A 24119-nucleotide genomic window follows, 5' to 3' on the forward strand; every position below is an offset into this window, starting at 1 on the left:
CTACCTTGCATAATGACTTAGCCACTCCCAGTCTCTATTTAAGCCTAAATTAATAGTATCCAATTTGCAAATGAATTCCAATTCAGCAGTTTCTCGCTGGAGTCTGGATTTGAAGTTCTCTCTGGTCACACAATCACAGACATGAAGGTCGCTATCTTAAAACAAAAAAACTTCAAATCCAGACTCCAGCGAGAAACTGCTGAATTGGAATTCATTTGCAAATTGGATACTATTAATTTAGGCTTAAATAGAGACTGGGAGTGGCTAAGTCATTATGCAAGGTAGCCTATTTCCCCTTGTTTTTTCCTACCCCCCCCCCCCCCAGACGTTCTGGTTTAACTTGGATTTAAACTTGGAGAGTGGTCAGTTTGGATGAGCTATTACCAGCAGGAGAGTGAGTTTGTGTGTGTGGGGGCGGGGGGGGGGGTGAGAGAACCTGGATTTGTGCAGGAAATGGCCCAACTTGATTATCATGCACATTGTGTAAAGAGTTGTCACTTTGGATGGGCTATCACCATCAGGAGAGTGAATTTGTGGGGGTGGGGGGGGGGTGGAGGGTGAGAAAACCTGGATTTGTGCTGGAAATGGCCCAACCTGATGCTCACTTTAGATAAGCTATTACCAGCAGGAGAGTGGGGTGGGAGGAGGTATTGTTTCATATTCTCTGTGTGTATATAAAGTCTGCTGCAGTTTCCATGGTATGCATCCGATGAAGTGAGCTGTAGCTCACGAAAGCTCATGCTCAAATAAATTGGTTAGTCTCTGAGGTGCGGTGCCACAAGTACTCCTTTTCTTAATGGGACGTCAGTTTCTCAGGTACTTGGCACTTTTGAAAATTTTACCCGGGGTTGGGCTCTCTCCCCTAAGGCTGCTTTTAAGTCTTTCAGACCAAGAGTCAGCAGAGCCAAGTTTATTCTGGGATGTTTTATTTTTTGATGTTTCTTTAGCAAACAGATGGGCTTTGTTCTGCTCTTTTGGCCATGTGTGTATATCACCATCTGGGTGCCACTACTCTGGTAGAAGTCTGCATCAGTGGCAGGCCTCTGTCTCTCATCAGTATTTCTTTGCATGTGTGTTGCGGAGGCTTAGAAACTGGGGACACTAACTGCAGAGCTGGTTACAGGGATCCACTTTTATGAGCATGACGTTTAATTGCAGCCAGGGGCTGATTGAGAGACCCAGGAGAAAAGGCAATCAGTCCCATTCCCTAGCTCTTATCCCCATCAGAAGATTGAGACTTCAAAGAATATTTCTGCCACAAAGGCTGAGTTAAGTTTTGCACTTAAAGCAGGGATTCAACCCCTTTATAATGTATGGACAATACATTGCATTCTCCCCAAAGTTACCACACGTACCCTTTGAGTACAGAACGCATTTTCTGAGAATGTACATGTTAATTAGCTTAGGAATTAAAATTAATTAGACAATAACTACATTAAAGTGGAGTTAAGGTTGAGAGCATATATTGGCAGTTTACGTTAAACCGCATTACAGGGACGTTGTAATTATCCCAAAACCAAGTGTTAGAAACCCAGGAAATTCACAGATAAGATTAAATTTACAAGAAATCCGAACAACTAAGGTATAACATGCAGTTAGGGCACCAAACCTTAACTCTGCCCTCTTTTCTATAGTTAAAATTCACTGAAATCTTTATGCAACATGCAAATAGTTTATTAGGATTAATAGTTGTTTCTCTGTGTTATTCTTCATAACTGAAATTCCTCCTCAGCAGAAACCTGAACACTGCCCTGTAGTGATGATTAAGGCATTTTAGTATTTAGCACCCCAGATCGGATTAAACTGATTTTAAAGCCATTTGATTTTTTTTAACTCCCCTCCCCCTCCGTCAGTAGAGGGCAGAGTTAAGGTTGTTGGACTGTCCTAATTACGTTGCCATACCATATCACATTTGGAATCCTTTTAAGTTTAAACGTAACTGCATTGGTGGAACGTGAATCCCCCCCTTGGGGGAGCATAGCCCCCTGCCCCTTATGCCCACGGCCCTGCCCCTTTTACCCACCAAAGTCCCGAGGGCTCACGCTGTTGCCGTAGGAGCCCTGGCTGAACTGCCCCAAGCACTGGCTTTCCTGCCCCAGCTGCTCCAAGCCACTGGCCGACCCAACGCTCGGGCCTGGCCCGAACCGACCCAATGCAACCTGACATGCCAGCCCAGCCTGGCACGCTAGCCCAGACAAAAGTGACCCAATGCGCCAGCCCGAACTGACGCGCCAGCCCGACCTGACCCGACCTGACGCGCTGGCCCGTCCCGAACCGACCCGACATGCAGGCCCAGCCCAACCCTACGCACTGGCCCAGCCTGACCCGATGCGCTGGCCCGGCCCAACCCGGCCAGATGCCCAGCCCGAATCGACCCGACGTGCCGACCCAGCCTGACCCGACGCGCCAGCCCGGCCCAACCCGGCCAGACGCCCAGCCCAAACCGACCCGACGTGCCAACCCAACCCGACCCGACGCCCAGCCCGAACTGACCCAACGTGCCGGCCTGACCCGACCTGACGCCCAACCCGAAGTGACCCGACGTGCCTGCCTGACCAGACCCAATGCCCAGCCCGAACTGACCCGATGTGCCGGCCTGACCTGAATCGACCCGACGTGCCAGCCCAACCCGACCCGACGCCCAGCCCGAACTGACCCAACGTGCCGGCCTGACCCAACCTGACGCCCAACCCGAAGTGACCCGACGTGCCGGCCTGACCAGACCCGACGCCCAGCCCGAACCGACCCGACGCCCAGCCTGAACTGACCCGATGTGCCGGCCTGACCAGACCCGACGCCCAGCCCGAACCGACCCGACGTGCCGACCCGACGCCCAGCCTGAACTGACCCGATGTGCCGGCCTGACCAGACCCGACGCCCAGCCCGAACCGACCCGACATGCCGACCCGACGCCCAGCCTGAACTGACCCGATGTGCCGGCCTGACCTGAACCAACCCGACGTGCCGGCCCAACCCGACCCGATGCGCCAGCCCAAACTGACCCGACGCGACCCGACGCGCCGGCCCTTCCCGAACCGACTCGACATGCCAGCCCAAACCGACCTGACGAGCCAGCCCAACCTGAACTGACCCGACGCGCTGGCCCGACCTGAACCGACCCGACATGCAGGCCCAGCCCAACCCTACGCACTGGCCCAGCCTGACCCGACGCGCCGGCCCAGCCCAACCTGACCCGACCCCCAGCCCGAACTGACCCGACGTGCCGGCCCAGCACGAACTGACCCGATGTGCCAGCCCAACTTGATGCGCCAGCTTGACCTGAACCGACCCAATGCCCAGCCCGACCTGACCCAACACACTGACCCAGCCTGACCCGAACCAACCTGAAGCACCAGCCCAACCTGAACCGACCCAACGCGCTGGCCCAGTCAGCGACGTGCCGGGCCAGCCCGAACCGAACCGACCCGGCCCGACCTGACCCGACGTGTCGGCCCTGTCCAAACCGGCCCAATCTGCCATGCCAGCCCGGCCCAAACCGACCCACCGCGCCAGCCCGGCCTGACCGCAGGCCACTCTGAGCTGAGCCCCCACAAGCTTCAAGGGTGAAGGGGAGAGAGAGGTGGGCCGTCAGGGCGGAGCATGGGCGGGGCCACAGCCTGGGTTAGGGGAGGCTTAGCCACCTCTGGCCTATTATACCTGCCTCTCATGCTTAACTGTGAATTTCCTTGGTTTATATGCTTAGTGTTCGGCTAATGACCCAAATTATTGGAGATTTTTAACAAAAATGTATAGGCACTTTCATATATGGACGTTATTGTGTCTGCTGCCTATCTCTTGCTGAGAGGCTCTAGATTAAATTAGTTTCTCCATCTGCTGTTAGTATGGTAAGGTTTCCTCTTGCATCCTGGTCATCTTCTATAGCTTGAAACAAAGACTTGAAATTTCCAGCACCAAATCCCTACATATGGGAAGAAAAGAACATTAACTGGCATATGGACATGGCAAGTGAATTTGTTATTTCCAGAGTCTCAGGAGTAAACCAAGCAGCCACAAGAGGTTTACTTACATACAATGGGACTTCCTTCCCTAAGGACACAGAATGGGACTTGAAGCCAGGAACTTCTGCCATTGACAACTGCAGTGGTCACAGGCAAGTCATCTAACCTTCCCGTGCCTCAGTTTCTCTCATCTATAGATTGAGGGTGCTACTGCTTACCTATTGCAGCTCACAGGAATCTTGTGAGGATTAATGAATTGAAGTTTGATGGTGGAATGTGCTACGCAAGCTGCTAATCATTATTTATAGTGTCAAAGCCATACCGAAGACTCCATCAAGAATACGACTCTGTGACATATGTATGAAAATGCCTCCCCTTTCCTTCCCACCTCAGAATGATAATAAAATTAAGCACCTAATTCTGGAGAGACAAGGGACTAGAGCAGGTAAACTCCGGAGAGTCTCTTAGCTAGGTCTGGAGCTGGTTCTCTTTCTATTTCTGGTATATCCACCCAGCGTGTATAGGCACCAAATAGAGCAATAAAGAGAATTCTCCACTGAGGTCCAGAAACAGACCATTTTCTCCATTGGGAGGAAGTCTCCCCAGTCTGTTGTCTTACACGGTGCTCTGAAGGAGTGAGGCACTGACCCTTGACAGAAGGAAAGAGCTTAGTGGGTAAGTACCCTTTGGAATTTCATACCATTACAATCATGGTCCGGGACTGCCAAATATCAGGCTTTTCATCAGCAGCCTGGTTAACAACCGAGACATCCTTAAGGGACCTTGGCCTGCTCAGGCTGTGAGTTCAGTCAACCAAGAGCAACTTGGATTTTTAATGTTTCTTTTGTAAAAACAGCTTAGCAGCGGCATCTCTTAAAAAGCTTGGCAGCTCACAGGCCCCACGGGAAATCCCACCAGGCTGCTTGCAGCTGCCATTTTGGGGTGGCTGGTCTAAGGAACCAAGTCTCTGCAGCAGCTTTTTAATTTTTCAAAACTTTAACTTTAAGAATTTCAGAGCAAAATCCCTGTGCGGTCGCAGGGACATGAAACAGTCAAAATGGGACCGGGAGCGCAATGCTCCTGCCTACCCCTGCTTTTTGGCATAGCTCCATTTTTTTAAATTATAATGAAAAATCTTAACATTTTCAGTTAAAATCAGCCAGAAAAGAACCTCTCAAGCCCAAACACTCAACAAACCTGGTGGTTGTGGCGCTGTATGACCTCCAGAAAGACAGTGGGTCTATCCTGAACGGGTTTAGTGAAGATCTGGAGCAGGTATCCTTTCTCATCGAAGTCAACTAAGATTTTCAGTTCCTTGGAAAGAAAAACAATAAAACCGATTGTTTGGAGAATTGTTGAGAAGCTGGAAGCTGGTGCTAAATAACCCCCTAAATCCACTAGAATCTTTCAGCAATATTGTGAAAAGTTTTTTGATGTCTGGTCTGCATCAGAGCTGCTCGAGTTGGAATATCTGGAATTCTGTGGCATTAGGATCTTTAGAGGTTATGATTTAAAGACAATAACGTTCTGGTCAAATGCCAATCTGTGGCGTTATGTTGTGGTTATCCAAAATTCCATCTGAAGTTTCAGGTGGATGCATTACTCTCTACTTCCTTCCTTCCTAAATGATTGTCATGTCACTGGGTTGTTAAAGCAATGGTCACAATCTGTCTCTGGGAGTGACTGCGTTCTAGTGGTGAGTACAGAAAACAAGAATTTGTTTTCATGAAAAATTTAGAGGTTTTAAGCTTGTTTTTTTGGGGAGAGTTTGAGACACTCCATACCCCAGAATAGCCAATTATCCTAGTGATTAGGGCATTCACATGGGATCTGGGAGACCAAGGCTCAAGTCCCTGTTCCAAATGGGGTGGGGCTGTCTCTCCCTCCACCCATCCTGGACCTGAGAAACCTTCCTGACAAAATTATCATTGAAACAGATTAATTTTCATGAACAGTTTCAGTTTTGGCACATTGGCATGTTCCAGAAACAAAAAGGTTATTGATAAAATCCCACCCAGCTCGAGTGGTGAGGGAAGAGATCGCAGTCTGCAGAGCTGTTTGGGACCCTCCAGATTGGAAAGTGTTATTGAAATGCCAGAGATTGCATTGTTTTGTCTGCATACACCTTGAGAACCAGGCTGACCTCCAGTTTGTCGATGTTTTCCTTAACCTTGATTTTGGCAGATTTCAGCTTCTCTCGCAGTTGCTGGTAGTAAGTGGATGGAACCGTCATAAACTCCATGCCCCGTTGTTTCAGGTTTGTGACCTGTAACACAAGAGTGAGATTCATTCAAGTGGTTCTTTCGCTCACCCCCTTTCCCACCCTACTGGCTAAAGCATGGTCCCACTCAGAGCAGCAAAGCTGCCGCTGGGTCAGGAAATGCCAGTAGCTGGTGCGAGGAGCTCAGAAGCAGGTCAAGTGGAGCCCATGCAGCATAGAGATCCTGATGGCAGCTCCCGATGCAAACCAGTCCATGTGCAACCCTCCTAGGTTAGCACTCATTCACGCAATAAACAACCACTATCTATCTGGCTGCCTCCATGGCTGCTGTAACAGAACCTACCCTGACAGCAGCACTTCCATGTCATTAAATAATGAACGGGAAAAGCCAGACCCGTTTTAAAGGGGAAAGAGTTAAAAGGTCACAGTAGAAGTCTGCTGAATTCCTGGAAACAGAGAGAGATACACGGCAAGAAATTAATTGATGCTAACGTAACCCTGACAGACCCCGATCATCGGTGGGCCAGATCGAACCTGGGACCTCAGTGTATGAGACTCTACTGCATGAGCTAAAAGCCACACGAATGTTAGCTAAGGCTGTAGCAGACTCATTAATCTCTCTCTACATGGCCTCAGTGCCACTAGATGCGACAGAACGCCACATCCAGGAGGTGTGTGGGTTACACTATTATTAAGGATCTACAACCTATCCTGAAGGATGACCCAACACTCTCACAAATCTTGGGAGACAGGCCAGTCCTTGCCTACAGACAGCCCCCCAACCTGAAGCAAATACTCACCAACAACCACATACCACACAACAGAACCACTAACCCAGGAACCTATCCTTGCAACAAAGCCCGTTGCCAACTGTGCCCACATATCTATTCAGGGGACACCATCATAGGGCCTAATAACATCAGCCACACTATCAGAGGCTCGTTCACCTGCACATCCACCTATGTGATATATGCCATCATGTGCCAGCAATGCCCCTCTGCCATTTACATTGGTCAAACTGGACAGTCTCTACGTAAAAGAATAAATGGACACAAATCAGATGTCAAGAATTATAACATTCATAAACCAGTCGGAGAACACTTCAATCTCTCTGGTCACGCAATCACAGACATGAAGGTCGCTATCTTACAACAAAAAAACTTCAAATCCAGACTCCAGCGAGAAACCTCTGAATTGGAATTCATTTGCAAATTGGATACTATTAATTTAGGCTTAAATAGAGACTGGGAGTGGCTAAGTCATTATGCAAGGTAGCCTATTTCCCCTTGTTTTTTTCTACCCCCCTCCCCCGCCCCCCCTTCCCCGTCGTTCTGGTTAAACTTGGATTTATGCTGGAAATGGCCCACCGTGATTATCATGCACATTGTAGGGAGAGTGGTCGCTTTGGATGAGCTATTACCAGCAGGAGAGTGAGTTTGTGTGTGTGGTTTTTGGAGGGGGGTGGGGGGGTGAGAGAACCTGGATTTGTGCTGGAAATGGCCCACCTTGATTATCATACACATTTTAAAGAGAGTGGTCACTTTGGATGGGCTATTACCAGCAGGAGAGTGAGTCTGTGTGTGTGTGGGGGGGGGGGGGGGCAGAGGGTGAGAAAACCTGGATTTGTGCTGGAAATGGCCCAACTTGATGATCACTTTAGATAAGCTATTACAAGCAGGAGAGTGGGGTGGGAGGAGATATTGTTTCATGGTCTCTGTGTATATAATGTCTTCTGCCGTTTCCACAGTATGCATCCGATGAAGTGAGCTGTAGCTCACGAAAGCTCATGCTCAAATAAATTGGTTAGTCTCTAAGGTGCCACAAGTACTCCGTTTCTTTTTGCGAATACAGACTAATGCGGCTGTTACTCTGAAACCTGGGTTACACTAAGACTCCTCTCCTCTAGTCCATCTGATTTGAGTCCTAGATGGACAGGACAGATGGCATCAGGAGTTAGCCTGTGGTCTTCCAACAAGACTCTGTGTGTTTGAGTGCTTAATATCCCAACAACTCTGTGTGTGTGAGAGAAAGCGAGAGACAACTTAGTGCTGGTGAAAGAGGTCAGATTGACAGGCCTGGCGTTTCTAATCCTATCTGTATAAACAGACAAGTACAGCATGTGCAGTGGTAACATGAGCATCCTCCACAAATCCCGCTGCCAATCTGCCTCAATCTTGACCTGGATGTACCACTTCAAAGGGCAAATCCTCATGGCCCAGTCAGTCTTTGGCCCCTCTGCTGTGGCTGCTGACAAGGGGGACAGGTAGTGTCAATTGTGGTGGGGTTTTTGTGATGTGGACACTGAGCTGAGACCCATCAAACTCCTTTCATATAGAGCCACCGAAGAGATGGGTGTGTCTCTTGTGCTGGTTGGGGTAGGAGAATGCACAAAAGTCATGCAAAATAACTAGAGAGGGAAGCTGGGTGAGGTAATATCTTTTATTGGACCAACTTCCATTGGTGAAAGAGACAAGCTTCCGAGCTTACCCAGAGCTCTTCATCAGGTCTGGGAAAGGTCCTCAGAGTGTCACCGCTAAACGGACCATGGAACGGATTGTTAAGCATAAGGAGTTAACACATGTTGCAAGAGACAATTCAATGTGCAGTGGATGGTTAACATCTCTGCAGCCATATGACAAAGGAGAGTTAGTGGGTTGTTCTGTGAGCCACCACTGCTGAAGAAGTTAAGCAAGCCCCATGTATACAGCTTTAAAAACTTTAGCTCTCACAGGTTAGCTCTGTGTAAGCGGCGAACTGGCCTGTTTTGCTCACTGCGCGGTAGCTCAGAGAAAATTAAGGGCATTGCCACATACAGTGACTTAAAAAGTTTGTGCAGCATACTGGATTTCTTTTTTTATTTTTACTCATTAGCAGCATTAAATTGTCAGACTTACAGCAGTAACAATGTCAGGGGTATTCAGAGCAATGTGCTGGACCCCAGCTCCTCCATAATATTCAACATATTCCTATCAAGAAACAAACACGCACCATTAGTGCAGGAATTTTTTTGGCTCTGGTTCAACTGTTGAGTATTTTCTAAGTTGCTTTTATGCTTAAAAACAAAAGAAGCAAAAGCAGTCGCAGCTCAAACCAAGGCCTTGCCTCCAGTCCTTCCACAAAATGGAAAATTAAACTCACGGGTGTTTTACTAGTGAAATAAGAGGGCTAGATATGGGTATTAGGACAGCAAACTTAGACTGAGTGCAAGCAGCTTCCCTGTTTGTCTAACAGTCCCTCCCTCTGTTACAACAGATCTGTTGAATAAGAAAAGGCTCTTTTCTCAGAGTCACTTTTTGGATCATAACTGCAGATTTTAACCCCGATATAACTTCAGTGAGACATTGCCATCTAGTGTAATAAGCGGGCACTGACTCATGAGCCCTCCTGGATCCTGAAATTAGGTCCTGGCTCTGAGCAGCTTGCATCTGTTATTTCTGTGTGAAGCGCTGTGCATGACCACAGGCCTATGGGGAAATAACAATCTTGATATTGAGACCCAAGTTTCATGAGTATTTACCTGAATCTGGGATTTTTTCTTGCCCATCGCTGGCTCGTTTATGGGCATTTTTATGGTCTCTTCGTAGTTGGCGACCACAATGGAACGGAGGGCACTGAACTCTGTGTGCAGTTGTTTATCATCCACAGACCAGAACCGATGAAACAGAAGGTTCTTGTGATACCTGACCGGGAACAAAAGGCAGATTTCATTCCCCCTTAAGCCAACTCATAGCTTCTAAGAACTGTGGACTTCAGCGCTGATGAGTTTCTATCACTAGATTAATAAAGTAAAGAAGATAATTTCACCTTCATTTGCCAGGGTTAACCCATGAAGCTCCCTTCCACTTTAACAGGGCATGAGCAGTTGAATGCCTGCAGATGCACAGGACAACACATCCTTGCCACCGCGTCATCTCACCTCTTGAAATTAATGGGCAATGCATCATCTTCTGGCAGAGCTGAACTGGACCCACTCGAAATAATTTTCATTTACACTCACTCTGCCTTTTGCTGTAACTCTACTGACTTAGAACAACGCTTCCTCAGCTCTCGTCCCCTAATGCCCCTACTCTACTTGCGCTACATTGATGACATCTTCATCATCCGGACCCATGGAAAAGAAGCCCTTGAGGAATTCCACCATGATTTCAACAATTTCCCTCCCACCATCAACCTCAGCCTGGATCAGTCCACACAGGAGATCCACTTCCTGGACACTATGGTGCTAATAAGCGATGGTCACATAAACACCACCCTATACCAGAAACCTACTGACCACTATTCCTACCTACATGCCTCCAGCTTTCATCCAGACCACACCACACAATCCATTGTCTACAGCCAAGCTCTACGATACAACCGCATTTGCCCCAACCCCTCAGACAGAGACAAACACCTACAAGATCTCTATCAAGCATTCTTACAATTACAATACCCACGTGCTGAAGTGAAGAAACAGATTGACAGAGCCAGAAGAGTACCCAGAAGTCACCTACTACAGCACAGGCCCAACAAAGAAAATAACAGAACGCCACTAGCCATCACCTTCAGCCCCCAACTAAAACCTCTCCAACATATCATCAGGGATCTACAACCTATCCTGAAGGACGACCCACCACTCTCACAGATCTTGCGAGACAGGCCAGTCCTTGCTTACAGACAGCCCCCCAACCTGAAGCAAATACTCACCAGCAACCACACACCACACAACAGAACCACTAACCCAGGAACCTATCCTTGCAACAAAGCCTGTTGCCAACTGTGTCCACATATCTATTCAGGGGACACCATCATAGGGCCTAATCACATCAGCCACACTATCAGAGGCTCGTTCACCTGCACATCCACCAATGTGATATATGCCATCATGTGCCAGCAATGCCCCTCTGCCATGTACACTGGTCAAACTGGACAGTCTCTACGTAAAAGAATAAATGGACACAAATCAGATGTCAAGAACTATAACATTCAAAAACCAGTCAGAGAACACTTCAATCTCTTTGGTCACTCGATTACAGACCTAAAAGTTGCAATTCTTCAACAAAAAAACTTCAAAAACAGACTCCAATGAGAGACTGCTGAATTGGAATTAATTTGCAAACTGGATACAATTAACTTAGGCTTGAATAAAGACTGGGAGTGGATGTGTCATTACACAAAGTAAAACTATTTCCCCATGTTTATTCCCCCCCACCCCACACTGTTCCTCAGGCGTTCTTGTCAACTCCTGGAAATGGCCTACCTTGACTATCACTACAAAAGGTTTTTCCCCCACTCTCCTGCTGGTAATAGCTCGCCTTAAGTGATCACTCTCGTTACAGTGTGTATGGTAACACCCATTGTTTCGTGTTCTCTATGTATATAAATCTCCCCACTGTATTTTCCACTGAATGCATCCGATGAAGTGAGCTGTAGCTCACGAAAGCTTATGCTCAGATAAATTTGTTAGTCTCTAAGGTGCCACAAGTCCTCCTTTTCTTTCTACTGACTTCAGTGGCTTTACATGTGACTGACTCAAGTCCTCTGGCTACATCACCTGATAATGGTCTTTGCTGAGTAAATAAACTCACACAGTATACTTTGTTTTAACTCTCTCAGGAATTTGGGGTGGCGAGGGGTCTTTTGGCAACTTGCTGTGTTATGCTGGGAATCACTTTCCATGGTTTCCTCAGGTGACTGTCTTTCTTTGAATCACTCTGTCAATGGCTGTTTGTTCCTCTACATGATTCAGGTTTATAAAGGAGTTTTACTTCATTTACACTATAATTTACCTTTTTTCTTTAGAATATCTTCTGACATATGCAGCCAGCTCAGAAATAAATGAGCCAAATACATCAGGGCACTACCCTAGGAGATGGGAAATCTATGTTCAATTCTCCACTCCACCACAGGCTTCCTGCATGACCTCAGGCTACTCCCGTAGGCTTTGTCTACACGGTGCGGCACAGCATGCCAGAGGGGTGTGAATTTAAAGCACGCTAAAGTGTTGCTCTCTAATGATCCCCTATAGATTCTGCAGGCGTGCTATAAAATGTACCTAGTTCACATGTTAACACAGGACTACGTTAACATGAACTAGGTTCCTTTTAGACCACAACAGCTGGGTCTACTTAGGGCAGTTCGAGTGCTTTACAAATCACACCTCTCTAGTGCGCTTTGCCAGCACTGTGTAGATCAGGCCTTTAAGGTCTTTCTGTGCCTCCGTTTCCCACCTGTACAATGGAAACACTAGCACTGCCTGCCTCACACAGGTGTTGTGAGGATAAACACATTAAAGATTGTGAAGCACTCTGAGATCTACGCACACTATAGAAGAGAGAGGTATTATGTAGAATTCAGCTTTTGTAGCATTTAAACTGACATGGTGATGACAGGTTTTCCATAATGTGCAGCACTGTCAGCCAGTAGGCATGTAATGTAGTGCAGTATATCCAGAGCCATGTTCTTAACTCCTCCCATCCCAGATATTTGTGCTACCACCACCCCTGTAAAAATTAAATTCTGCTGACTCAGAGTTAAACAAGCTCATGTTTCAAAACGTAGGGACTTGAGCTACACGCATGGAAAGCGTATTTTTCTCCTTGTATCTGCATTAGGGATCCTGTAGTCGCTATCTTCGACAGGGGTTGCATACAGACAGTGACTGCAGTATGAAGCTTTGGATATATGATCCAATCATCCTAAAATCAACCAGACCCAAAGAAGGGAGCCACTACACTAGTTCTGACCAAGGATCAAATTCTGCCCTGGACATCACCGGGAAAGGTCAAGAAAGCTGCCAAATGCCTCTTCTGCTGCCCAAATCCTGCCTGCCCAAGTAGGATCCCATGAGACGGGAATGGAGGTGCAGCAGTGGATGTTCACTGGTGTTCCTCTGAAAGAGATCCATGTAGGCTCCAGACCAGTGCATATAGTAGACGTGGGGGGCTGGTTGTGACTCTAGCCAGTGGATAGCACTCCCCTTAATCCCACAGCACATTGGCTGGCCCTTGCCCTCTGAGCACCATGTTGGAATACAGCCCTGCTCCCATGGAAGCCAGAGTATACTTCCCTAAGAGAACTGAACCTTGTGCAAAGTGTCCTGTCAGCAAGACAGCAGAGTTAATAAAATAAATAGAACATTAAACATCGACATAAATTTCTGAACAGTGGTGTTAACAGAGAGAATTGCTTGAGCGGCTTTTTCTAACTGCTACAGTTCTCACCATTCTGCCACAGGGACCATGTGAAGATCTGGCTGGTTCCCCACCACATGGTCAATGAAACTCAGCTTGCCACTTGGTCTGGGAAAGAAAGACCAGGTCAGTTTTCATTCAAAAAGCAGCTGGCATTTATGTATGTAGTGACACAGCTCTTAAAATACAACCAGTGGCATCAAAACAGGCACCAGTGAGAAGGAACCAAGGTCCCATGGAGGTATGCTCATCTGCTCCTAACACACAACTCCCGCTCTGTGCCAAAGAGATAAAACACAACTAAAACTCTCCGCCAATAATCCCCAGGGGAAATTCCCTCCTGGCCCCATACTTGGGTACGAGCATAACTGCTTGCAGTGTAATGTACTGTCCTGTGTACACATCACTGTTGGTTGGTTGCTCACATGTGTGATCATGTCATCCCCTAGTGGCTGAGCATTGAGGGAAGGGGTTAGCAGCCAAACAGGGTTCTCAATTTTGCAACTGTTCCCTGTCTCTTAAATGAGTCAAACCAAACCCTGCATCTAGACACCCTACACGTTTGGGTTGGGGTTGTGATCCAGAGCCAGCTGTGAATTGTGCGGGTCAGGCCTGTCATGCACACCTTGTACACAGTAGGTTGCAGGGCTACTACTAGCAGGTCAGGTTCCTGCACCAGACTTAGCCTGGCTACAGAGCCCCCTTCTCAGGGAGGTACACCAGAGATGTGTCATCCAGAAGATCCTTTAATGCAGTAGTTCTCAACCAGGGGTCCCCTGGGGGGCCGCAAGCAGGACCAGGGTTAGACTCACTGGGCCCAGGGCAGACAGCCTAAGCCCTGCTCTGCAGGGCTGAAGCCCGAGGCCCTGAGCCCCGTTGCCCAGGGCTGAAGCAGAAGCCTGAGTAACTTAGCTTTGTGTGGCCCCCTGTGGCATGGGGCCCCGGACAATTGCCCTGCTTGCTACCCCCTAATGCCAGCCCTGGCTTTTATATTGTTGTTGTGACACAGGTGGGCCATTGAGTTTTTATAGCTAGCCTGTGTTAAGGTATTGCTGTGGCGTCATCTAGTGGCTGAACGATATAAGACCTTTTAGCATTCCATTACAAGGCCCATCTTAAGTTTTGACCAAGTTTCACTTTTGAGTTTTCAGGTGCATCTGAGACTGAAACTGCAAGCATAACCGGGAGGTGACAGACTTCAAATAGAGGAAAAACAGAAGACGTTTGCAAGAGACCATGCAAAGCACAATGCCTGAGTTAAGCACAGGTCTAGCTAGAGCTCACATCTATTGCATACAGACAGCCCAGCCTCTGAACATTTCACCACTATGATCTGAGGACCTGACCCTGCATTCCTTACTCAGCAGAGCCAGTGGGAGTTTTGTATAAGTAAGAACTGCTAGATCAGGCCCTGTACTTACAGCTTTGGTAACAGTGGATCTTTGAAGAGAGGAGGCTCAAAGCCAGGTAAGAAGAGACCTTTGTAGTTAAGATTTTCTATTAATGTGTGCGTCGTGTCTCCATACTGGGAGGGGAGAAAATGGGTAACATTACAAATATTGTTCCTCTCCAAGGATTCTGAGATAATCCAATAACTGTTCAATAAGCACCTGGATCTGCGCCTAGTTCTAAAACGTAACTTGCACCTTGGTGTGGTTCTGAAGTGGTCCAATGAGCTTCTTTCCCTCCCAACTCCTCACTACTAGTGAGAGAGGCCATTCAGATGCTGTTTCTGATCAGGATGGGAAATGCAAGGGCTGGAAATCTGACAAGGCAGCCAATCCTCAGATTTGCAGACCAAAGAAGTTCAGAGGAACTGCCAAGCTATTGGAGTCTTATCAAATCCAACCTGAATTTGGAACCCTTTCAGGTTCACCAGGCATGACTGCTGGCTCACTGTAGGACAATGCAAGGGGCGGAACCCTCTGATGCCCAAGTGCTTACCAGCGCCTGTTGCTTTCAGGAGCAGGGGTCCAATTTTGACCCCCTACATGTGGTAGGGAATGTGGTACTCGGTCTGAGCAGGAAGTAGCCCAGAGAATTTAGAATACTAGAAAAGTCTACGCTAACTCAAGGTGCTGGCTGCAGAGACTGCAGATGCTTGCTAAATATTCACTGTGCAGGTTCCAAAGAAGTCATTGCATAATTTGAAATTTCCCATGTGACACTAGGTTCCTGTAGCGGAGGTGTTCCTGAGCGGGGATGTAGGCAACTACATGGGCCTCCATTGACCTGTAGCTGGGGAACTCAGTTTAGCCTGCATTTTTCCTCAAGTTAGTCATATATTCAGAAGAGTGAGAGAGCCGGATGCTCTGCTGAAAGGGAGCAGGCAAAGGTGAATTTATGCCACCTCCAGGATTCTGGACTGCTCCAGGGGCTGGCACAGCCTCACCATAAACGAGAGCAGCCCCAGGGTTGTTCTAACTTACAGTGGCTACCTATAGACACCAGTGGGTTGCTGAAAAGCCCACAACAGCTGAAGCACACCAGCCACTCAATCTGAGCCACAATAGAGGGGCAGTGCTGGAGCCTGGAATTGGGGCCCGGAAGCTCAGTTCTGCAGCATTTGATGGAAAGTGCCCATGTAGCCGCTCGATTTCCCTTTCCACTTGTGAGTGTGATTAGTGATCTTGCAGCCCCCACCCCTGCTGCCCACGATGTTACAGTCCATGGAACAGAGACAACTCTTTCCTCAGGCTTACCGTCTGGATGATTGCAAATTTCACTCTTCCAGATTTGTCTTCCTCTACCCAGGGCTCTTTCACTATCACTGCCCCACGCTCTTTAGCTTTCTGTGAAAGAGAACAGAAGACGGTAAGAACTGCCATGCTAGAGCAGACCTATCAAGCCTGCTCATCTGTCTCCAGTACTGGCCAATGCTGGATGCTTCAGGAGAAGACATATAGCATCTAATTCTACAATATTGGTGGGGACAACGCACAAACCGGAAAGACCCTGGATTGACTGTCTGATCCTAGGGGGCAGTTGCAAAGCTGGGAGTTAGGCAAAAAACCCATCCTTTATAGTAAATTATGTGAATTTCTTATGGAGCAATTGAGACACAGCACACATGGAACCTCCCAATGCTGTCTCCGTGGAGTCACTTTTCAGAGCAGAACCGCACTTCAAGGCAAGTTCACGTCCCAGTAGAGGGAAACTACAGTGCATCACGTTCGGTGTTTCCCCAGTGTCAACATTTGCTTCAGTGCAGTTGCTGCAATTTTGCATATGGGCAGGAGAGACTCTTGTACTTTGTAAGTGGTTAAACTGACACTATCTACATGGAGTACTTAACCCTGCAAGACCTGGAGATGTTAAATTGAACTGGCTTGGACACTTCAGTATTTGGTCCTGCCTCAGCACAGGGGGAGTAGATGACTTCCTGAGGTCCCTTCCAGCCTTGCCTTTTTATGGTTCTTTGATTATATCATTTACCTGCACAATGAAGTCGCAATCCTCGACTTCAAATGCAATGTCTTTTACACCATCTCCATGCTTCACCAAGTGCTTTCCCATTTCTGTGCAAAGAGAAAGACAATGTGTGTGTGTGTGAGTGACCCGAGGGACTTTTCATTTGCAGTGCCTGACAGACCACGCATGGAGCTTAGTGCGCTGGACTGCTTGCCTCTGGCTCGCTGCTCTGCCTTGCATCAACAGCTCCTTCCTCCTGATTAGATGTAGCAGCATGTGAAAGAGTTTTCAAAGTTTCCCATTTTATTGGTCGGTGGGAGAATTGCACGTGTACGCAAAGGGAGTGAATAGGTAATGGATTGGCCTGGGTTAGTCTTGAGAACAGATTCAGCCACATCTTGGACTTCAGGGAGGATCAGAGCAGGTCCGAAGACTAAAGAAGTGGTAACCCAGTAAAAGTATCAACTGGATTTGTGAAATGACAAAATTCTGTCCCAATTCACAGCCATGGTGCCATTTGTAAGATACAGTATGAGCTTGAACTGTCACTTAAAGGCCTGTTCAGAGCTAGCTCACACTGTCAGGTAAAGATCACACTGTATCCTCCCTAAACCAGGGTAGGCAAAGAATGCCCACTCTCAAGAGCCTCCCCTGGTAACCCAAGGCCCGAGAAGAGACTGCTTCATAAGGGCAGGATTTCCAGCCACACAAGTTAGAACCCCTCCCTTTCCCTAAGAGCCCGGATCTGCTCCAAAGGGAGCTGCTGCTCGTGGCTGGGTTCTTTAGGTTCTAGTGAACAGGGATTTATAAACAGTAAACAGGAGAAAATAGCTCCTGCCCCCTTATTACTTTCCGCACACAGTCCCAGCAGGACAGGATAATAAATGGCTCCATGATAGGAAAGATGGGGGAGGTCTAGTCGCTGTAGCCTTCAGTAGTGTTCCCTGTGCAGATTACACTCCAGGAGGTTCAGCTGCCTGCAGTCCTTTATCATCCCTGATGATCATTTTCATTTACCTTCGTTTTCAGGGTTGAGAGCAGATGAGAGGACAAATATGATCTGAGAATTAAGCAGAATATTATACGTTATTTACTGTCAGATAAGGTCAGTGGGAGATCTGAGCAGAGGGTTTGCAGGATTGGACCCTAATAGGTAAACTGAAGATATGTATGTGTTTTTATTTGCATAAATGCTAATGAATGCTCTTATGCAATATTCATCCAGCTCTAGTTTAAAAAATCCCAAGATGTTTCGCATTGCTCTGTTTCTGACTTAGACTCAGTCCTGCAGTCCTGACTCAAGCAAAACTCCCATTGAAATCAGTAGTTTTGTCTGGGGACAGGCAAGGAAAGGATGCAGGACTGGCCTCAGAGAAACTGGAGATTAGAAAGTCCCTTTTTGTTCTCCGTTTATTTTGGGCCAATGATCAGAAAATTGTAAAAATGTCAGTTCTTGGACCTGAAACTGAGCCTTTTGCCTCAGTTCCAGTTGAGGAAGCAGATGTAAGAGGTGCATTGCCTCACAGGACATCACCACGCTAATGGGTGATTCCAAATGGCTTCAAGGACTTTGATGCAGTTTATTTTAATGCCACAAAATGTGAGAAGCTGGAATTCAGATGTGACCCGCCTACCTTTGCCCAGACAAAAAGACCAAGCATATCACTCAGCCCCTCAGCTGGCCATGTGACACCACTGGGGCACATGGGTTACATCACTTGCCCAAACTAATAGGGAGTCTATGTGAAGGACTGAAGTTCCCAGTTCCTAGTCTGGTGCTGAGACCACTAGAAATCATCTCTTCTCTCCCATGATTTACCTGACCGAAAACAACACTTCATTATCCCCTGATCCGCTACCAGAGTAGTGACATTATTCTTTATATAGTGCCTTAAAGCTTTCTTCACAAGCTTACCTTATCCTGCTTTATTACATGAGACACCACTTCTCTGCTGCCAGTTTCCAAGCCCTTATAGGCCAGTTCTTCAAATCCCATTTTGTTACAATAAAACGAGGCAGCCTTTGAAATACATGAAAACATGTTAGAGTTAAAGGAAAGGACTATTTTCTGGTAACACTCATATCCAGACTAGCACTGCCCAAAGCACAGACAGCTTTTCAGCGTCACCTACTGGCCCCATTCTCTAGTGAACAGCTCATGTACAATATGATCCAGCTGTTGAATGATCTGAAATATGGTCCTAAAAAAATCAAACTTCCCTCTCCATATGGGCCTCTAACATTGCACAAGCAAGTCTTTGTTTGTGCATCTGAAGGGGATAACTATGCACTGCAAGCATACCACAGCAGTTTTCAGCCTGTGGTCTGTGGACCCCCGGAGGGCTGCGACTATATCTAAGATTTCCAACAGGGTCCACACTTCCATTCAAAATGTTGTAGGGGTCCCACAATGAACCCAGCTCTTTCACAGGTTCAAATCAAGTGTTTCCGTACTGTGCAAAGCTCCACCATGCTAGACACAGCCCCATTCACTCTCTTGCTTTTCAGGGCCTGACTTAGGCTGTCCAAGCACCAGGCTGCCCCCTTAGTGGCTGGGTCTCCAGCTAGATAATGTGATGGCACGTCACAGGATACAGTGGCTGACAGGTGACTTGGCACCATGAACATTAACATGACTAGAAGCTTGAGCCTACAAACCCTTATGGGGCAGTGGGTCAGAGAACCGGCTCAGCTGGGCACACACCACACAACGAGAAGGCAGCAGCTGTGTGCGGTGTCATGCTCAGCACAGCTCGTCTAGGCCAGCAGCCACGAGCAAGGACGAGGAGGATGGGAAAAGGGGAGGATGGGGCGGAGTTGTGGGTGTGACTGGGGCAGCAGAGCACAGCCTGAGTGCAGAGCAGCTGTTTCGGTTCAGAACTGTTGCTTCTCCTGCAGGGTGGGCGTAAGGCTAGTGCTGAGTCCCAGGGAGGCAGAAGCCACCAGCTAACTCAAAAGAGGTTGAGCAACTGTCCAGGCGGTGGTGAGTAACACTCTGGATAGCCTTGGGGATGCTCCTTCTGCACCCTCTAATCACCTACACAACCCTCATTCACTCACAAGCAAGCACTTGCATGCAGAGACTGCTAAGGGTCTGATGTCCCAGTCTGCCAAGTAGCCCTTTGTACATGTACATTATGAATTAGAGATCCCTTTGCGCATGTAGCAGAAGACAAGGGCACTGCCTGGTCCCTGGTAAACAAGGGATTCAGTCCAGCTCGGTGTCCCACTCCCCTTGCACAAGAGTGACTGTCTGAGAGGCAGAATCTTGGGCTCCATAGGCAGTGGTCACAGGTCGCAGTTGGGTTTGGGATTCTTTGTCTGATTAAGTTAACTTGTTCTGTTTTCTTGTATAAACCAGTGGGTCCGGGGCCACTGGGGGGCTGTGAGCAGGTTTCAGGGGGGTCCGCCAAGCAGGGCCGGCATTAGATTCACTGCGGCCCAACCAGCATAGAAAGCCAAAGCCCCACTTCATAGGTCTGAAGCCCAGCGCCCTGAGCCCTGCCACCTGGGGATGAAGCCGAAGCCTGAGCAATGTACCTTCACACGGACCCCTGTGGCGTGGGACCCCAGGCAACTGCCCTGCTTGTTTCCCTCTCACACCTGCCCTGGCTTTTATAGGCAGAAAAGCAGTTACTGAGGCACAGGTGGGCCGTGGAGTTTTTATAGCGAGGGGGGGAGGCTCAGAAAGAAAAAGGTTGTGAACCCCTGCTATAAACAATCCCCCCTGAGGGAAGGACCCTGCTGACGGTGACTGTGGTTTTCTGCTGAGTCTTTCCAACAGTCTGCAGTGAGTCACTGCATATTTTAATACTTTCCTACACCTGCTACATGAGCTTACTCACTTTGCTGGAAGAGAAAAAAATCAACCCCACACTGCAAACCTTGCTGTAAATGACATGAAAAGGGCTCTGGCAGCAAAAGGGGTAGGCCATACTGCATTCTTACAACGTCTAACAACAAAAGAAAAGGGTCCCTGACATTTTTAAAGGAACGTTTTCCCTTTTTAGTTGCAACCCAAACATTGCAACATCATGCTCATGGAGGAGAAGTAGAAAGAGAAACCGATTAGTAGCGGAGTATAAATGTGAGTGAAATGGACTACCCTTTTCCAAACTGGATGGAAATGAAAAAGTGAATACAATGAATGATGAAATGTAAATGAACTTTTTAATATTCTTTCCATTAATCTAAGATGTCACTAAAAAAAAAATCAGGTTTTTAAAATAGAGGGATTTTAACTTGTCAGTGTCCTTTTAACATGGAATGATATATCTGCCGGTCCAATCAGCTAAGACTGATACCTTATCTCTTTGCAAACAAGACTGCTACATACTGCCTCCATCTAAATGACTCACAAAGGCCTGGAGATGGGGACATGGTCAGGGAAGCAGCAGGAACTATGTTTTTGTTTTATATTAAACATGTGCCACTGCAAATCTCTTCTGGGATTTCATATTTTCATTTATTTTGGATTTTCTGAATGTCCACTAACTTAGGAAGACAAATGTTTCCATGCCTGACCACACAAATATGCCCTGTCTGCAGTGTAAACAGCACTGTTGCATAATAATGGTCCAAAGACCATCCTTGAAGAACATTCCACTGAGCAAAAGTGCTGAAACACCTCCATCTGCGCAAGATCACCAGAGCCAGCCACTGATGGAATTTTAATTGAATGCAGATCCCTAGGACCATCCAGGTATCACATGGCAGACCCGCCCCTCCTCACAGCCAATCACAAAGGCAGATTACCGTATGCCCCTATTCTTCACACAGGGATAGTGCACAAGAATGATCCAACCCCGAGACCTCACAGGCACACACGTGACTTTTATCTACATACCTGCTTAGCATTTCCAACCCAGAATGTGAGAGAGTGGAAGTGGAGAAATTTGCCTCCTTCGGGCTAAATGGAATGAAGAAGAGTTAATATGAATATACTGGGTTTTGGGTCTCACTTTAATGTCATCTTCATGCAACACTTTCAAGCTGACACGGTCTCTATTTTAGCAAGGAGCAATGAGTACATCTAAGCCATCCTTAGATTGGTTTAGATCAGGGGTTCTCAAACTTCATTGCACCATGACCCCCTTCAGACAGAAAAATTACTACATGACTCCAGGAGGGGGGACCGAAGCCTGAGCCCGCCCAAGCCCCACCATCCCAAGCGGGGGGGGCAAAGCCCAAGGGCTTCAGCCCCAGGTTGGGGGCCTATAACCTGAGCCCCGCCACCCAGGGCTGATGCAGTGGGGCTCGGGTTTCATCCCCGGGCCCCAGCAAGTCTAACGCCAGCCCTGGTGACCCCCATTTAAACATGACCCACTTTGAGGTCCCGACCCACAGTTTGAGAACTGCTGAGTTAGAGAAACATGTTGTGACTGCACATTTAGCATTTGAAATAATAAAACCAGGGAAAGCACAAATCTAAGACTAGGATTTGATAAAATATACACACAGGATATCTGAAATTAACCAGTTTTGCCGGGTTGCAAATAATTTGAGGCACTCCCACCTCACAGGGTTTCTGAGGAGCCCTTACAGAGCTCTGATGGTCACTGGGCGTTGACCCCCAGAACATGGGACTTTGAAAAGCTCGGAGGGGGGGGGTGTTATACATTTCAAGCAAAACAATTAATTTTTCTTCTAAATATTCAACAGTAATTTGTCTAAAAACAAAGTCACCAAAAGCTTATTTATAATATCTGGGTGCCAGTCGTCAAGGTCAATATGGCCTGGCTGGATCAAATCACAGCACCCTAAAAGCATGCTCTAGAGGAAAAATTCCAGTGTGGGTGAGGAAGGTGCTACTAAAATATTCACAAGCCAGGAAGGAGCAAAGCTGGAAAAAAATTCCATGAATAATTTACAGTGGGGTACTTTCCCCTCATGATTCTGGAAAATAATATTTTGGGGTCCTCTGTGGAGTGAAGAACACACAGCAGCCAATCCATTCAGTCATTGCTTTGTCTGTCACTGCTAGACCTGATTCTGTTCTCCCAGCCTTGCAAATCAGGAGTTCTTTCACTTAAGTCAATTAAGTCACATGTAAAATCCGTTCAAATGAGAACAGAATCAAGCCAACGGGTCAAATTCTGCTCTGAGTTACGCAGATTGTAATGGGGACGGGTTGCAGAGAATAATGGAAAATAGAATTTGTGCCACAGTTCAAACAACCTGCACAATTGTTTGGATCCAGTATGAGTTTGTTAACCTTGTTACGTTAAAGATTAATTCTCATTGAGGAAAGCTCTTACCCAACTTCAAATGTGGGTCCAAATTACAGTTTGGGAGTTTAACAAATTTATTTGGAGTATTTCATAACATTATTTGGTCAAACACTAATAAACAGCTTTTCTTCCTTGCCTATGATTTGACATCTGCTGTCTTCTGTATTGTCATTTTTAATCACTGTTAATTATTTGTGCATGTACTTTGCATAAAATATATAAAATAAATCTGTGTTATGTGGTATAGTATTTAGCAACAAAACATAATTTTGCTGTATGTATCAGTATTTTTTTAAAATGCTTTAAATTTGAAAAAAAGTTTTGAAAATATATTTAGAGTCATTAGTGAGAAATAATACAATAAAGCATGCTTATGTTTAGACTTGGAAGAGTTAGATTTTCCTTGGTAAATGTCACTACTCTTACATTTCTCCTTCCTCCCTCCCCAAAAAAGTGAAGAAAAAGGATTTGCATCATTAATTGCAATTTACAGAGAAGGAAAACTATACATATAAGCAGTGTTTCAACACTATAAAACTGGAGTGCCTTTTTGCTTTTAATCCTACCTGGCAATCAATGAATAAGAAATTAATATGATCAGTGTTGCAGTAACAGTACCAGTCTTTCGCTGGAGGGAATATAAACCCATTCCATGCAATTGTATTCTTACCTTTTCTCCTTTGTCCGTGTAAGTTGTCTAAAGAGAGAGAATTAAAAAAGAGAGACATATTCACATTTCAAAAATGTACACTAATCACCAGAAAACTGTAATCCATCAGGTCAGTTTTTAGAAAACACATTTTCTGAACTACTTGAAACATAAATATGAAAAAGCCCAGCTTTTCAAAGCATAAACAGTACTGAGAGTAATCGTGCAGAAATAAATCTATCCAAGCACAGTGGGAGATTTACTCTTTTACCTCCACAGTGTGTTGGCAGCAAATTTAAACAAAAAAAAAAATTTCTCAACCTCACCATTTTTGTAACCTGATTGAATGTGATAGCACCAAGAGACAGTCAGACTCTTTCAATGCATTTAATATAGCAAGAGGAGGAGAGAAAGCCCCTCCCTGACTCCACCTTCTCTAGATTGTAAACTAAAATGATTTACTTGGTTTGAATTGGT

The 24119-nt window shown here is 46.7% G+C and overlaps 1 protein-coding gene across 2 annotated transcripts; it reads right to left on the minus strand.

The window, feature by feature from the left end:
• Positions 1 to 1264: 1264 nt before the first annotated feature.
• On the minus strand, positions 1265 to 24048 carry HPD (4-hydroxyphenylpyruvate dioxygenase). 2 transcript variants are annotated; one of them, XM_073313485.1, is made up of 14 exons: positions 23969 to 24048; positions 23664 to 23690; positions 21610 to 21672; positions 18679 to 18783; positions 17781 to 17823; positions 16788 to 16870; positions 16055 to 16144; positions 14774 to 14877; positions 13383 to 13460; positions 9698 to 9860; positions 9075 to 9146; positions 6103 to 6225; positions 5157 to 5273; positions 1265 to 3919 (listed from the first exon to the last, which is right to left on the minus strand). In XM_073313485.1, exons 1-14 carry the CDS (start codon positions 23969 to 23971, stop codon positions 3809 to 3811), a joined length of 1182 nt encoding a protein of 393 aa, XP_073169586.1. In that variant the 5' UTR covers positions 23972 to 24048; the 3' UTR covers positions 1265 to 3808. The 2 variants fall into 2 exon arrangements, with proteins under 2 accessions (XP_073169586.1, XP_073169587.1); XM_073313486.1 differs by lacking the exon at positions 9075 to 9146.
• Between the last annotated feature and the right edge of the window lie 71 nt (positions 24049 to 24119).

Source organism: Lepidochelys kempii, chromosome 15, assembly GCF_965140265.1.
Source record: "Lepidochelys kempii isolate rLepKem1 chromosome 15, rLepKem1.hap2, whole genome shotgun sequence".
Taxonomy (NCBI): Eukaryota; Metazoa; Chordata; order Testudines; family Cheloniidae; genus Lepidochelys; species Lepidochelys kempii.